At 38.3% G+C, this 13,368-nt stretch overlaps 1 protein-coding gene across 8 annotated transcripts in view; it reads left to right on the top strand.

Moving 5' to 3' along the window:
* The window catches only part of LOC103718064 (BEACH domain-containing protein C2-like), a 57,061-nt gene that overhangs the window by 39,952 nt on the left and 3,741 nt on the right, over window positions 1-13,368 (top strand). For 6 of the 8 annotated variants that reach the window (XR_015976197.2, XR_015976195.2, XR_015976196.2 and 3 more), the window contains exons 14-28: window positions 1,925-2,470; window positions 2,550-2,693; window positions 2,810-3,301; window positions 4,412-4,554; window positions 8,398-8,467; window positions 8,588-8,671; window positions 8,752-8,808; window positions 8,901-8,969; window positions 9,054-9,140; window positions 9,227-9,343; window positions 11,691-11,840; window positions 12,035-12,119; window positions 12,210-12,330; window positions 12,886-12,982; window positions 13,064-13,177. Coding sequence is in view for 2 of the 8 variants with exons in the window: in XM_026808837.4 (XP_026664638.3) it covers window positions 1,925-2,470; window positions 2,550-2,693; window positions 2,810-3,301; window positions 4,412-4,554; window positions 8,398-8,467; window positions 8,588-8,671; window positions 8,752-8,808; window positions 8,901-8,969; window positions 9,054-9,140; window positions 9,227-9,343; window positions 11,691-11,840; window positions 12,035-12,119; window positions 12,210-12,330; window positions 12,886-12,982; window positions 13,064-13,177 (2,376 nt within the window). In the remaining 6 variants the exon portion in view is untranslated. The remainder of the gene's footprint in view (window positions 1-1,924; window positions 2,471-2,549; window positions 2,694-2,809; window positions 3,302-4,411; window positions 4,555-8,397; window positions 8,468-8,587; window positions 8,672-8,751; window positions 8,809-8,900; window positions 8,970-9,053; window positions 9,141-9,226; window positions 9,344-11,690; window positions 11,841-12,034; window positions 12,120-12,209; window positions 12,331-12,885; window positions 12,983-13,063; window positions 13,178-13,368) is intronic. The other 2 variants (XR_015976199.2, XR_015976198.2) reach the window with 1 other exon arrangement.

The raw sequence follows: 13,368 nt of genomic DNA, 5'->3' as shown, positions 1-13,368 counted from the left end.
CTACAAAAACATCATACTCGTTATTCATTAAATTTAAGTGTTTCATCCCAACATTTTTACCCGAAGTTTGTTTTATTCACTGCACCTTGCACCTTACTGCTTGTAATTAATATCCTTATATTTTCTCCCATTGATCCTTGACTTGCGTGAGGGCTTTTGATGTCGCTACTCTTAACTGCTGTTCTAATATTCTTTTCTCGTCCCCTCTAACCAAGTGTTTGCTGTTAATTTATTATGGTGCTTGTGTACCTGGGTCCCACGTTCCAGGCATTATTGTGTAGCCTGAATATCTAACTTGATGTAACACTCGCCCTTAATTTTAAGCTGTTTCCAGTTGTTAATCAATTAGCTAATTGTGTTCGTAAATGACATTTACTTAAACTGGCTAACATTTTGAGTATGACATTAATAGATATGTAATTTTATTTCATATTGTTGACAAATTTTTGTGATAGTCCCGTTGTATCATACATCTATTTTACATTATGGACCAGTTTAGGGAGTACCAACATCTGCCACTGGAACTAGACAATTTTAGAAATTTATGATATGGTTGTGAAATGGGTTTCAGTGCACTATTTTCTGTAGTCTGGTATTAATGTACGTCAACTTGTTGTATGAGCATTTCCAGTCCTAGAAACTTTAAATGGACCTAAAATTATGTAGTGACTGTATTTTCGTCCAAGCATGATTTATATGTTATGATGGATTGTATAATTTGTGTTCAATTTCTGAATTAAATAGTTCTGGAGTCTATTATTTCCAGTCCTAAAAACTTTAATTTTGGACCTAGAATTATTTCCATGTCTCATTTCAATGTGTTTTGGCCCACCCACCTCTAAGAGGAGGGAGAATTCCCAGCTATAGTCACTGCCATGCTCCATTTTAAAAGGCTCGTCTTGAGATCAGATGCCCTTGCTTGACTAGTAGCAGGCATCGCCTTCGATGCAATGACTGATAATAATAAGTAAATATTATTATACAAAGCTATAATTTTAAAACATCATTTACTGCACTCTGCATATGCAGATTATTCTGAACATTATCATATTGGTGTCTGCTTAATATGCGTGTGCCTCATCTTGACCACTTCAATGATTTGTTCTAATGTATCTTAGTATATGTGCATACATGTAATGCATGGATCACACCTATTATTCATGCATGGGATCATAATGATGACCTGTTAATTGTCATCTGCTATATTCAGTACACAAAATTTACAATCTGGATGTCTGTAACCTGCATTTATGATTTACAAATAGATCTGATGCTTAGCAGTTAGACATGCCAGCTTTTTATACTTGCATTGTACTCTAGTGTCTCTTGTTGTCTAATATATTTGTCCTTTTGGTACCATTATGCTTCAAAATCTTGTGCACAAGTACTAGCAGAGTATCTGAACTTAAAATGCTGATTGCACATGTACCAAACATGGTATCTGTTTGTCTCCCAGTGTTAACATGTCTAACTTCCTAACAATATCATTTCTAATTTTATACCATTATATTCATGTAAAATATGCCCAAAACTTTATTAGCCCTATGTGGTTCTAGCAGTAGTATTAAAGTCTCTATTCCGTGCATAGTCTTGTCATTTGTTTCCTGGCTTGTGTGCTCTTAAATAGTGAATTGGATTTTTCTGATGCTTTTTGTGTAATGAAATATTGAGATTCAAGTTGTTCTCATCGCAATTTTGTGAAACATTGATACTTCTCTATGTTTTGTTTTCTTTCTTATTATTTCTTCTGTGTTGGTAATACATCATTGATTACCAAACTGGGGTCCTTGATTGGACAATTTGGTAAAACTTGGTTTGCAAAGCCAATGGCATATTCTGCGATCAGGCTTGTTTTCTTCTTCTTGTTGCTGTAGTTGTTGTTGGTGACATCATCAGGATTGATAATTTCCTAACCTCATTTCAGGCTTCTCTTTCAATGATAACCCCTGGCTGGGCTGCTGCTTTTGCATCACCTCCTGCTGCAATGGCACTAGCGATGATTGCTGCAGGTGCTGCTGGTGGAGAAACTGTGACACCTGCAAGAAATACCCCGCTTAGGCGTGACACATCATTGCTTGAGCGTAGAACAACTAGACTGCATACATTTTCAAGCTTCCAGAAGCCTCTTGATACACCTAATAAATCTCCACCAGTACCAAAGGACAAAGCTGCTGCAAAGGCTGCAGCATTGGCTGCTGCACGTGATCTTGAACGTCATGCCAAGATTGGCTCTGGAAGAGGTCTCAGTGCTGTAGCAATGGCAACATCAGCACACAGGAGGAGTGCAAGTGATATTGAGCGTGCAAAGAGATGGAACATATCAGAAGCTATGGGTGCTGCCTGGACAGAGTGTCTCCAGTCAGTTGATTCAAAATCAATATCAGGGAGGGATTTTTCTGCATTGTCTTATAAATATGTTGCAGTCCTTGTAACAAGCTTTGCTTTAGCAAGAAACATGCAGCGCTTGGAGGTATGATCGGCATGCTACTCCTTCCTCATGTGGTGTTTCTAAATAGCCATGTAGCATATTGAGACTTTCAGATTTGCAGATGGATAGACGTGCACAAGTTGATGTATTAGATAGACACCATGTATCTACTGGGACTCGTGCATGGAGAAAGCTTCTTCATTGCCTAATAGAGCAGAGTGTGCTCTTTGGACCTTTTGGAGACTCCCTATCTAATACTGAGCGTGTATGTCTAGTCTTGTTTCTTAAATTATTATGTTGTTGCTATATCCCTTCTCTTCTGTACCATTTTTTTTCTGAAAATATTTAATTTAGGAGATTTGTGAATGTTTTAATCTGCAGGTTTTTTGGAAATTAGATCTTACAGAAAGTTCATCAAGGATGAGAAGTTTTTTGAAGAGGAATTACGGGGGATCTGACCATTTGGGTGCAGCTGCTGATTATGAAGATCGATTGCATATTAAATTTGGCGAAGAATCGGATGTGTGTAGTGCTGATCCAGATGCTTCATTCACCACCAACCTTTCTTCAACTGCTTCCATTATAATACCCGAGGCGATGTCAGTGGAGGAAAGGAATGAAGACGATGAGCAGATGGAAAATGAGACTACTAAGAACAGTATCGACAACCAGAGGCTTTCTCCAGCTGCTGACCAATCTTCAAAGGCATCATTAGATCCTAGAATTTCTGGAGCCTCTGGTGATCAAAATTTGGTTCTATCCACACCAGTAGTTGTTCCTGGGTGTGTGCCTGGTGAAACTGATGAAAGGATTATTTTTGAACTTCCTTCATTGATGGTACGACCCTTGAAGGTTGTACGTGGAACCTTCCAAGTAAGTGCAGATGTAACATCTTTGTTTATGCTTAGGCTTTATGCTCTGATATGTGCTGGTCCAATCTTTTGGACATCTATCCTGCTCATGTTAATACTCATCTGAATTGAATGCACTGTTGTGCTCTAAATATAGGCTTTTTGACAAATATTTCTTTTCCATTTTGTGTATTCATCTGAATCAAAAGTCCTGTGGTTGGAATGCTTAGGGTTTTCTTAGCTGACAAGATATTGTGTCACATAGATTTGCAGCAATCTTATCACTAACGCAGTTAGTGCTTCTGGTTTCAATCGAAAAAAATTTCTAGGCAAAGCTAGCAAGCTTTGTCCATTGTTCATTCTATTTCCTTGTGGTTTCATTTTAAATGAAATTTTGATGGAAATTTTTAAATATGCAATTTCTGAAATTTTATTTTTGTGAAATTCATTGTTCCCGCCTGTGTAGGTTCACAATTCTTGGATCTGTGGAAGCTTTCACAGGTGTGCTGATCAGCTGCAACAAAAAAGGGGCAGAAAGGATAGGAGTAGGTCTATAGGCATGAATCCTAAGATCTTAGGGATACCAAAATATGTTTGTCATATCATTCAGTATTTCAAAAGTCTTGAGATTGTGGAATTGCTTGGCCTCTCGTATCCTCTGGATATTGCTTTGGCCACCGGGTTTTCCTCTTTGATTGTACCTTCTGAAATTTATCTTCGTACAACTGAATATCCAACTTGTTACCTGGTTGTTTTATCATTATCTGCAAAACGAAAAATAGACTCATCATGTTCTTCTATCTTTCATGGATGTTTATATTTATCCAACCCCTTCTTCTCTTCCCAACTGAATATGGTCAAATGGATGGTAATAATTCCAGGGCCGTCAGTTTATTCGGCATAGATAATCACGTTACTCATGCTGCAAACTTGTCTAGAAATATGTTATAATTTTAAAAGTCTTCCTCTCTATTCTATATATTGCTTATATTATATTATAACAATTCTCTTCAACAGAAATTCCATCTAAGATCTTGTTGTTCTTTCTTGAATTATTAGTTCATTTTGAGGCATCTAATAAAATTTTTCTTATTCATAAAATCTCAATCAAATTTACTTTGTCATTTTCCAGATAACAACAAAGAGAATTAATTTCATAATCGTTGAGCTTGCCAATGATACTTCCACAGAGGATGCGGTGACTTCTGGTTATAAAGAGCAGGACAAGGATCGAAGCTGGTTGATCTCGTCCCTTCATCAAATGTTTAGTAGAAGGTAAATGCGATTTTACTACCATTTTATTGTCAATTAAAGGCTGCCTTCAGATGTCTCCTTGTCATGGGATTAATATGTGTTATAAAAACAAGAAAAAAAGAAAGAGTACACTTTATATCTTTCCTTCCTGAAGATGTCACCCACAATTTGCAGTTTTGCCAAAACTTTGAATCCAAAAGAGAAAGAAATGTTTCAGTTTTGGCTGGAATAGATCTGAGTTTTCATTGAAACTAAGTTATAAAGAAATATGATAATTATGTCTTTTTCTCTTTTAACTATTCTTTTGTTGTTGTTGACGTAAGTAAGAATTTGTTTCTTGATCTAGATTGTGTGCTTTGAGAAGACTTGGAAGCTTGGCAATAACAAGTCTCAGTGGTCTTTAGAGGAAAGCAAAAAATTTTCACAAGTTTTGCCATCGAAAAATTCAATTCCCGTAGATATTAGGTTGTCACTATTTGGATCATGAAGTTATAGCGCATACCAAGCCATAAAGATCATATTGTACTTACTAGTTGCTACCATGGTATGCTGAACCCGTCTGTACCGGCCGGTTCAACCCGTACCGGACCGGTCCAATTCTGCAGTGAAAAATAGTTCCGGCCCCAATGAGGCTGGAATCGAGCGGTACAGTGTCCGTACCAGCCTGAACCGGCCGGTACAAGACCGTACCGGACGGAACCGGACCGGTTCCGTCCGATTCGGCCTGCGAATTGGATGTCACAATGCCACTCTGTGGCATTCCACAGCGCGCCATAGAGTGGCATTTAATGCCACTCTGTGGCATTTGCTACAATGCCACATAGTTAATAACACTCTGTGGTCACAGCGTGTTGCCGCGCGCCGTGTGCACTGCGCGCTGTTATCCGATTTCGTACCGGTATAAACCGGTCCGAACCGGTACTGTACCGGTTCGGTAGGCGACCGGTACGCCTATCGGTACCGGTACAGCATACCTTGGTTGCTAGTAGTACTGGCATGTCTTTTAATACCACATTATACAATATTGGCACATGGAATGATATCTCACATATGCTTTGCGGGCACCAGTAGGTATACACATCTCTATGCGGTACTTTACCGCGTTGATATGTACCATAAGTCAAGGTACCAATACTTGTACTTTAAGCCCTTTCGTTTCATCTAAAACTACATATAATACTCAACATCAAGGTTTGCTGTCTCGATATCGGACTTCATATTGGTACCGGACTCTATATCGGTACCACACTAGCATAGTATCGATACGATATGGTACGGAATATAGTGTCAGTCGCTACCTGTACCGGATATCGGTACCGAACCGGTATAGGACGGTATGTTCCGTACCATCCGGTTCGAGCCGATACGACTTACCTTTCTCAATATTGTTTTTGTTATTATATTTTTCAAAAATATATTTTGTTGTCCTATTGAGATACCGCAAAGGATACATCCAATGGATGCAAAGAATGTTATATAGTTTGAACTTTGAAATGGTGCCTAATTTATTATTTTTGACATTAGTTTCCTATAATTTCTATTTTTAAGGATTTTCATGACTCTTTATTTTTTTTTAAATCTTTTTACTTCTACAGCAAAATTTTTGAGACCAAGATACGTTGAGCCGGTATCGGTTGGCGTACCGGTCGCCTACCGGACCGGTTCATATCGGAACCGGTTCGGTATGAACCTGTCTTTTGCCTTTTTTTTTTGGTTCACGTCCGCGCACGGACGCGCGCGGATAAAAGACTGGCCACAAAGTGGCATTAAATGCCACTCTATGGCATTTATGATCCGCGCGGGGCAGCGCGCTCGCATGGATGAACTGGCCCACTCCTGCGCGGGCGGGGGAACTGCGTGTGGGGTAGTTTGCAATGTGGGGAATCGCGCGCCGCGTGTGGAAATGCGAGAGGCGGGGAACCGCGCCCCGGCGCGCATCCCCGCACCCGCGTGGGGTGCTGTCTCGAGGGAGCGTGTGGCCACGCACTCTAACACCATAGCGTGCACGCGCTGTGGTTTAAAATTCAGCACGGTATGGGCCGATACGAGATTGGTACGCAACTGGTACGCACGCATATCGGTCGGTACTGGTCCAAAAACAGCTGGAACCGGTTTCTTCGCTATCCAGGTACCGGTTTTAGGCTGGACCAGTCCGTACTGGGCCGAACCGGCCGGTACGGTCCGATTCGGTAGACCATGCTTGAGACCATTGGAAACTGCCGAAATTGAAATTGATTGCTCTAGTTGAGCTGAAACCCAAAATCTCTAGGTTAGTGCCCAGTCTCCAGAGTAGCTTGTCCATAAAAGCTCCAGTTTACCAGGTGGAGCTACAAATAGGAGGATGGAAAGGGACGACTAATTTCACTGGTGGTGGTTGAATGGACCAACTATGAAACGTCTTTTATTTTCGGAGCATAGTGCGGCGCCGAGCGAGAAACGTCTCTTCTTTCGGTTTATTCACTGATCTGAAATGAAACATATCTTCTAAACATTACTTGCACCCATTATTTTTTGGACTCCTTTTATTTTCTTTGCACGAGAATCAGGTTTTTAGGATTATTCATATTGACCTCTGTAAACATTTTCTAGAGGATAATGTGCAACAATGTCGGCAAACTGCTAAGAGAATTTGGCATGTCTGTGATGAAATCCTCAATTATTTGTTGGGAGTCTATTCTTATTCATGATAAGAATGTAGCAATGTGTTTAGTAATATTGTAACGACCAAGGGTCTCAACAAAAAAGGACTAGCTAGATGCTTAAGTACCCAACATCTCCTCAATGCATAGCCAATGTATGACTAGACAAAGTCTGTCATTTAAGCCTGATGTCTTTGCCAAGGAAAGGGTGGAAATCACAAACCCCAGGATCCCTCTTGTGGTTAGCCTAAAAGGGACAATGATCCCTTAGCCACATGGTCTATGGACTAGGTTGGCTCTAATACTGTTCATAACAACTTAGGATCTCACCCAAAAATGGCGAATCAGGAGTTATTATTTAGGGTCCTTGCCCTTGCTTAAGTACCCAAGGCCTCATTTATGTACGCCCAATGTGGGGCTAAACATGCCCGCATGGTCCTCACACTCTCCCCGTTTAAGCCCTGGCATCCATGCTAGGGGTAGGATATAGTCATAAACAACATGACTAGCTCGTAGTAAGCTCCAAAAGGGTCTGTTTTGTAGTGACTTCTAGTCACGTGGGCTGCAGACTGGGTTGATTTTGTTTGTGATAAGCCTAGATCTCACCTAAATGGGGCTAGCTAAAAGTTAGTAATTGGAGCCCTTGGCCTGCTATGGGTACTTAAGGTCGGCCAAGACCCCAATTAATAACTTCTTGTCTAGCCATTTTGGATGAGGTCCGAGGTCTTTATAGTTATTTCTAGAATGAGTATACTTTCCTAAATTGTTCGAATCAAACAATCACTATGCTAATGCCAAGAGTGCAACTTTGACCATACATTGTCATCATTGGATATGATAAATGGAAAACTTGCAACTTAAGAACCAATCTGCTTGTATATGATATGTGTAATGAAATATACTTGTTTTTTCCCTATACATGGTCTTATATATGGTTAGTTATGTATCTTAGTATTGTTATTTTGGTGCTTGTTGTTCTGGAGCACTAATATCCTGACTGTCTTTGATTATTACTAGAGAGCATGCAATGCGTAATGTGATTTTTCATCTTTATAAGATTGACTGATGTATCTAACCTTAAATACTCTTACATATGAGCAACCATAGATAATTTTTTAATGAGTAATCTTGCTTTTTGATTGTTAGAATACTCTACAGTCGTATTAACTTTTAAATTATTTAATGATAACATGGTCTCTGTCATTTTGTGACATGTTCTTTTCAGATATCTTTTAAGGAGGAGTGCTTTGGAGTTGTTTATGGTTGACCGATCAAATTTTTTCTTTGACTTTGGGGTAACATATATGTGTTTGAAATTCGCTCTTCTCTCATATTTCATGATTATGGGACATGGTTGTTGCACCTGGCCATCATATTGCATGACTATATTGAACTTTTATTGCAATTCAATCCAGAGTATCGAAGGGCGCAAGAATGCCTATCGTGCTATTGTTCAAGCTCAGCCTCCTCGTCTAAATAATATATATCTGGCTACACAGGTCCTTACCCTTTTTGCAACTTATCATTGTTGTGGTCTAGTTTATATCAATCGTTATTGCAACTTTTTAATTGGTTGTAGAGACCTGAACAAATTCTCAAAAGAACTCAGCTCATGGAACGTTGGGCAAGGTGGGAGGTAAAAGATAACCATGCACTGCCTATTGATTCTACAATTGTTACATTATAGGGGTTAAAAGTTAAGAGCGAAGTACAATCGTGTCACTGCAGATTAGCAATTTTGACTACTTAATGGAACTCAACACCCTGGCTGGGCGTAGCTACAATGACATCACCCAGGTCAGTTTGTTGAATGTTTCTTTTAGTCATGTTTTGATTAATTTCATTGTAAGTCAGTTCCTAGTAACCTTTTATTCTTTGCAGTATCCTGTTTTCCCATGGATCTTGGCAGATTATTTTTCAAAGAAATTGGATCTTGGGGATCCTGCTTCATTCAGAGATCTTTCAAAGGTAGGTTCTTTACTTTCCAGGTCATGCTTGTCCTTACCATTTATAATTTAATTGTATGCTTGACCAGACTAATTATAATCATGCAGCCAATTGGTGCATTGAATCCTGACAGACTAATGAAGTTCCAAGAGAGGTACTCTAGCTTTGAAGATCCAGTCATCCCCAAGTTCCATTATGGTTCACATTATTCTAGTGCGGGAACGGTAATTATTTTATTTCAAATTTAACCTATATGACCATCTTGTCTATCATAAACCTACAAGACCATTCACATATATATTTGTGCATCCATTACCTTTGTCCATTTCCTCTTTTTGTTTATGTCTGCATGCTTTCTTTTGCTTTTCTCAGGTCGAGTTCTTTATTCCTCCTACTTCCTCAACCTATTTTTTTCAAAATGAGTTCTTTATTCCTTGTACTGTAGCATATATATTTTTTGTCAACATTATCGAACTTATTGCTTTGATTTCATCTGGTAGGGTCTATGCTGTTATGAAAATTGTTGTACAATTATGCATGATAAATATTACTGTTGTGAACTTGAGAGTTAACTCATTGCATGTATCTGCTTGAATCAATTTGTTAACAGACTGATACACCATAGAGATTGATGACTTTTGGATTGTTGCTAATCCTTAGATCATTCAAAGCTTTGTTGTTGCATGCTTGATTATTAAATATCAGTTGTGTCCTTGAGGCACTATTGTTTATCCTAAAAGGCATTGAGCTTCTCCAATTTGGTGCTTCTTATAAAGCTAGTGTCTCTAATCATGTTATGTAGGGTATCCAGTTTTTGGAACAGAGCCTAGATCTCTTTATTGCCAGTCAGAAAATTATCTCTTCCTACTGTAATCCTCAGTCCTGATATCATTTTGCCTTCTCTGCTTGAGTGCTCAAAATAGGAGTTATTGGCTTTACTAGCAAGGAAGTCCGAAGGAGTAAGCACTGTCCTAGAAGAGAAGAGTTCTTCTGTCTCCCTCTCAAGCCCTTCCTGTATACATAAATGCATGCATATATACATAATATATGTATTTATGTATGTGTAGATGTATATATGTGTTTGTATGTAAATGTGTGTGCATGTGCATGATATCCAACCATTCTCTCTCCCCTCTTGTTGTTGATGCTTTTGGGGCTCTTTCCTATTTAGATGCTAGTCAGAATGTGATCTCTTATAGAAAAGATAATTATTCTGAAGCTGCAAAAGTAAACTCTAGTCAAGCTGCTGGGAACTGGAAATGATTAATCCAGTATGTGAAGTATGAAAATGTGCTTCTTCTAAGGTTAATGAAAAACAGAAAAGGATGATTGTTACAGATTGTGGATGTTGGACTGCAAAATGCGCTTGTGTTGATCAGCCATACTGGTAACCAGTGAAACTACTTTTGCGATAAATATAACCTTATCAACAAATCTTTCCGGTTCTATAGAAATTTTAAGATTTTGCTGAATGGTGAAGAACATGGAAGAATAAAATATATTTCCTGTAAAGCATATTAACAACTTTTGTTATAATAAACATATGTCCGGATCATGTTATCATATTGTCTTGATATTTTGATGAGAAAAAATGAACTTTTATAACTTTCTGAATGTCAATCAACTTAATTTGAAGAAAGTAGTTATTGGAGGTACTTTCCATTTTCTCGAGAATTTCTCATAAAGATAAAAGAAATTTTAAACTCTTCTGAATCTCCTAAGTTATTCTGGATGAAAACCTGAGGGCAAGATTTTGTACTATGACTGTAAACCTGCTGCTAATGTAAGATACTTTATTATTTGTTGCTTTAATAGGGGCTGCTCGTAATTGTTCTCTCTTCTTGTACTTTTCTCGTCTTATTTCTATTTTCTTCCCTTTTCTGTTTATTCTTTGGATTGTTTATATGTGTTTGAGGGAAAAAAATCAAATAAAAGCAGATTATACATTTGATGTCATATTCTAGTTTGGCTGTGTATTGCAGGTTGAAGGAAGCTATCTTGATGTTATTAACTTTGAAGCTTTAGAAGCAATTTCATGTTTATGAAAAAGAAATCTTGCATAGATGTTTTCTAGGAGTATGTTAAGCAGTTTTATACTTACATCAGCTAGGCATTAAAGTATTTATTTGTTTGCGATGTTGATTAACTCTTGAAAGTTATTATATTCTCATCTTTTGTTGTAAATATCCTGTTGCTTTTAATGTTTCCCATTACCACTATGATTGAAGTTGTTGACAAAAGTGCTCATTTGCATTTTATATGGAATTCCCAAGAAATTCTGTACTTCTGCCTTGTATTTGATAGCCTATTGCTTAACACAATGTTTGCCAGACTGGTCGGTACCATACTATACCGGGCATACGGTACCATACTGGTACCGAACTGGTACGTGGTACTGTAGTGTACCGATATTCAGTATGCTGAACCTTACTATATCAGAATGCATACTGACACTATAATAGAATAGTACTGGTATGGGATCCGGTACCAAGATTGCAAACCTTGGTTTAATATAGTTGTGTTGGATAATTAGTTAAATTTGTGTTTCCTTCTGTCTTGGTGCTTTTGCAGGTCTTGTATTACCTAGTTAGAGTGGAGCCTTTTACTACTCTAGCTATTCAACTACAAGGCGGAAAATTTGACCATGCTGATCGCATGTTTTCTGATGTTAGCAGTACTTGGAAAGGTGTTCTTGAGGACATGAGTGATGTAAAAGAGTTGGTACGAATCCACATATGCAATTCATAAAAGCAATTTTTTCAGTTTATATTTTCTTAGTGTTGCACATGACTTTAGATGAGGTTGCCAATTGCCATCCATTGTTTCTACCTTTCGGTCATTACTGTTTTGATTATTTTCTGTGATGAATCTAAATGTGGCCTTTCTGTATCTAAGTTCTTATTCTGTGTCTCTAGGTCCCAGAGATGTTCTATCTCCCTGAGGCACTAACTAATGTCAACTCAATTGATTTTGGCACTACACAACTAGGAGGAAAGCTGGGTAAGTACATTTTGATGGCCAGAGTTTAGATGCACAAAAGGCGATGAAACATCTGCAAACAATGCATTCATGTTGAGTCATCTTTCGCAGATTCTGTCAAATTGCCTCCTTGGGCTGACAGCCCTGTTGATTTTATCCATAAGCATAGGATGGCTCTTGAGAGCGAGCATGTATCTGCTCATCTGCATGAATGGATAGACCTTATATTTGGGTATGTTAGTTATGTTCAAACTGTATACTTAGCAGGAATTATTCTTTCTTTATTATCACCGCTGTAACACCAAATGTGATGGTAGGAGTAACATGGAAAGAGGCCCATTATTTGTTCTTTTTGGCTTTTGTTTTTCAAATTTCTTTGTAGTAGATCCCACCAAGATATGGTTATGTAACAACTTGCCACCAGACAGGTCTAATTGGCCTAATAGTAAGGATCAATCAGAAAAGAGCATGCAACCTGACAGTCCATTATATTGATAGCCATGGTATTTATTCCTGATCAACAAATAGCACCTTCAAATGTGGATTATCTACAGGACTAACATTCGAGACCCCTCCCTAGCAACTAGTGTTAACCTTTCCATATGTCACCCAACATGCGTGCCATTAAGCTTCACCAAATCTAAATTCCAGCTTATCTCAATGGGATCTAAAACCAAGACCTCCACCAAATGAAGAGCACCCATATCTGGGCTGAGCACCTTTTTGTAGTTCTTTTTTCAGATACCTTTTACCATTTACTATCTGGATGGATAAACTGATGTTTCAGATACAAGCAGCGAGGCAAAGAAGCTGTGGCAGCAAATAATGTTTTTTTCCACATTACATATGAAGGGACAATTGACATAGATAAAATTGCAGACCCAGTAAGCCTATTGGAGTTTGTTCTTAATTTTCATGATTGAATATCATGGTTGCTTATATCTGTCCTTTTAAAACCTGTAAAGGTACAACGACGTGCTACACAAGACCAGATTGCATACTTTGGGCAAACCCCATCTCAGTTATTGACTGTCCCACACTTGAAGAAAAAACCATTTGCAGATGTACTACACTTGCAGGTACTCCTTGATGCGTTACTGCACTTGAGTTTGTCTTCCATAAACGAGGTGTTGCAAACATTTGTTCTGTGCTTGCATCCGTCAGTATGTTTTTCTGACAAATTTGGAATAATATTTTGCTGAACCTAATCTTGCTAACCTGCCAAATTGCCAAAAATACATGCTAATACAAGTTGATTAAGAATGATGTG

This window comes from Phoenix dactylifera, chromosome 3 (assembly GCF_051530095.1).
Source record: "Phoenix dactylifera cultivar Ajwa chromosome 3, Ajwa_hap1_PhDact_Kaust_v1.1, whole genome shotgun sequence".
Lineage (NCBI taxonomy): Eukaryota > Viridiplantae > Streptophyta > Magnoliopsida > Arecales > Arecaceae > Phoenix > Phoenix dactylifera.
This window is presented reverse-complemented; position numbering and strand designations above follow the sequence as displayed.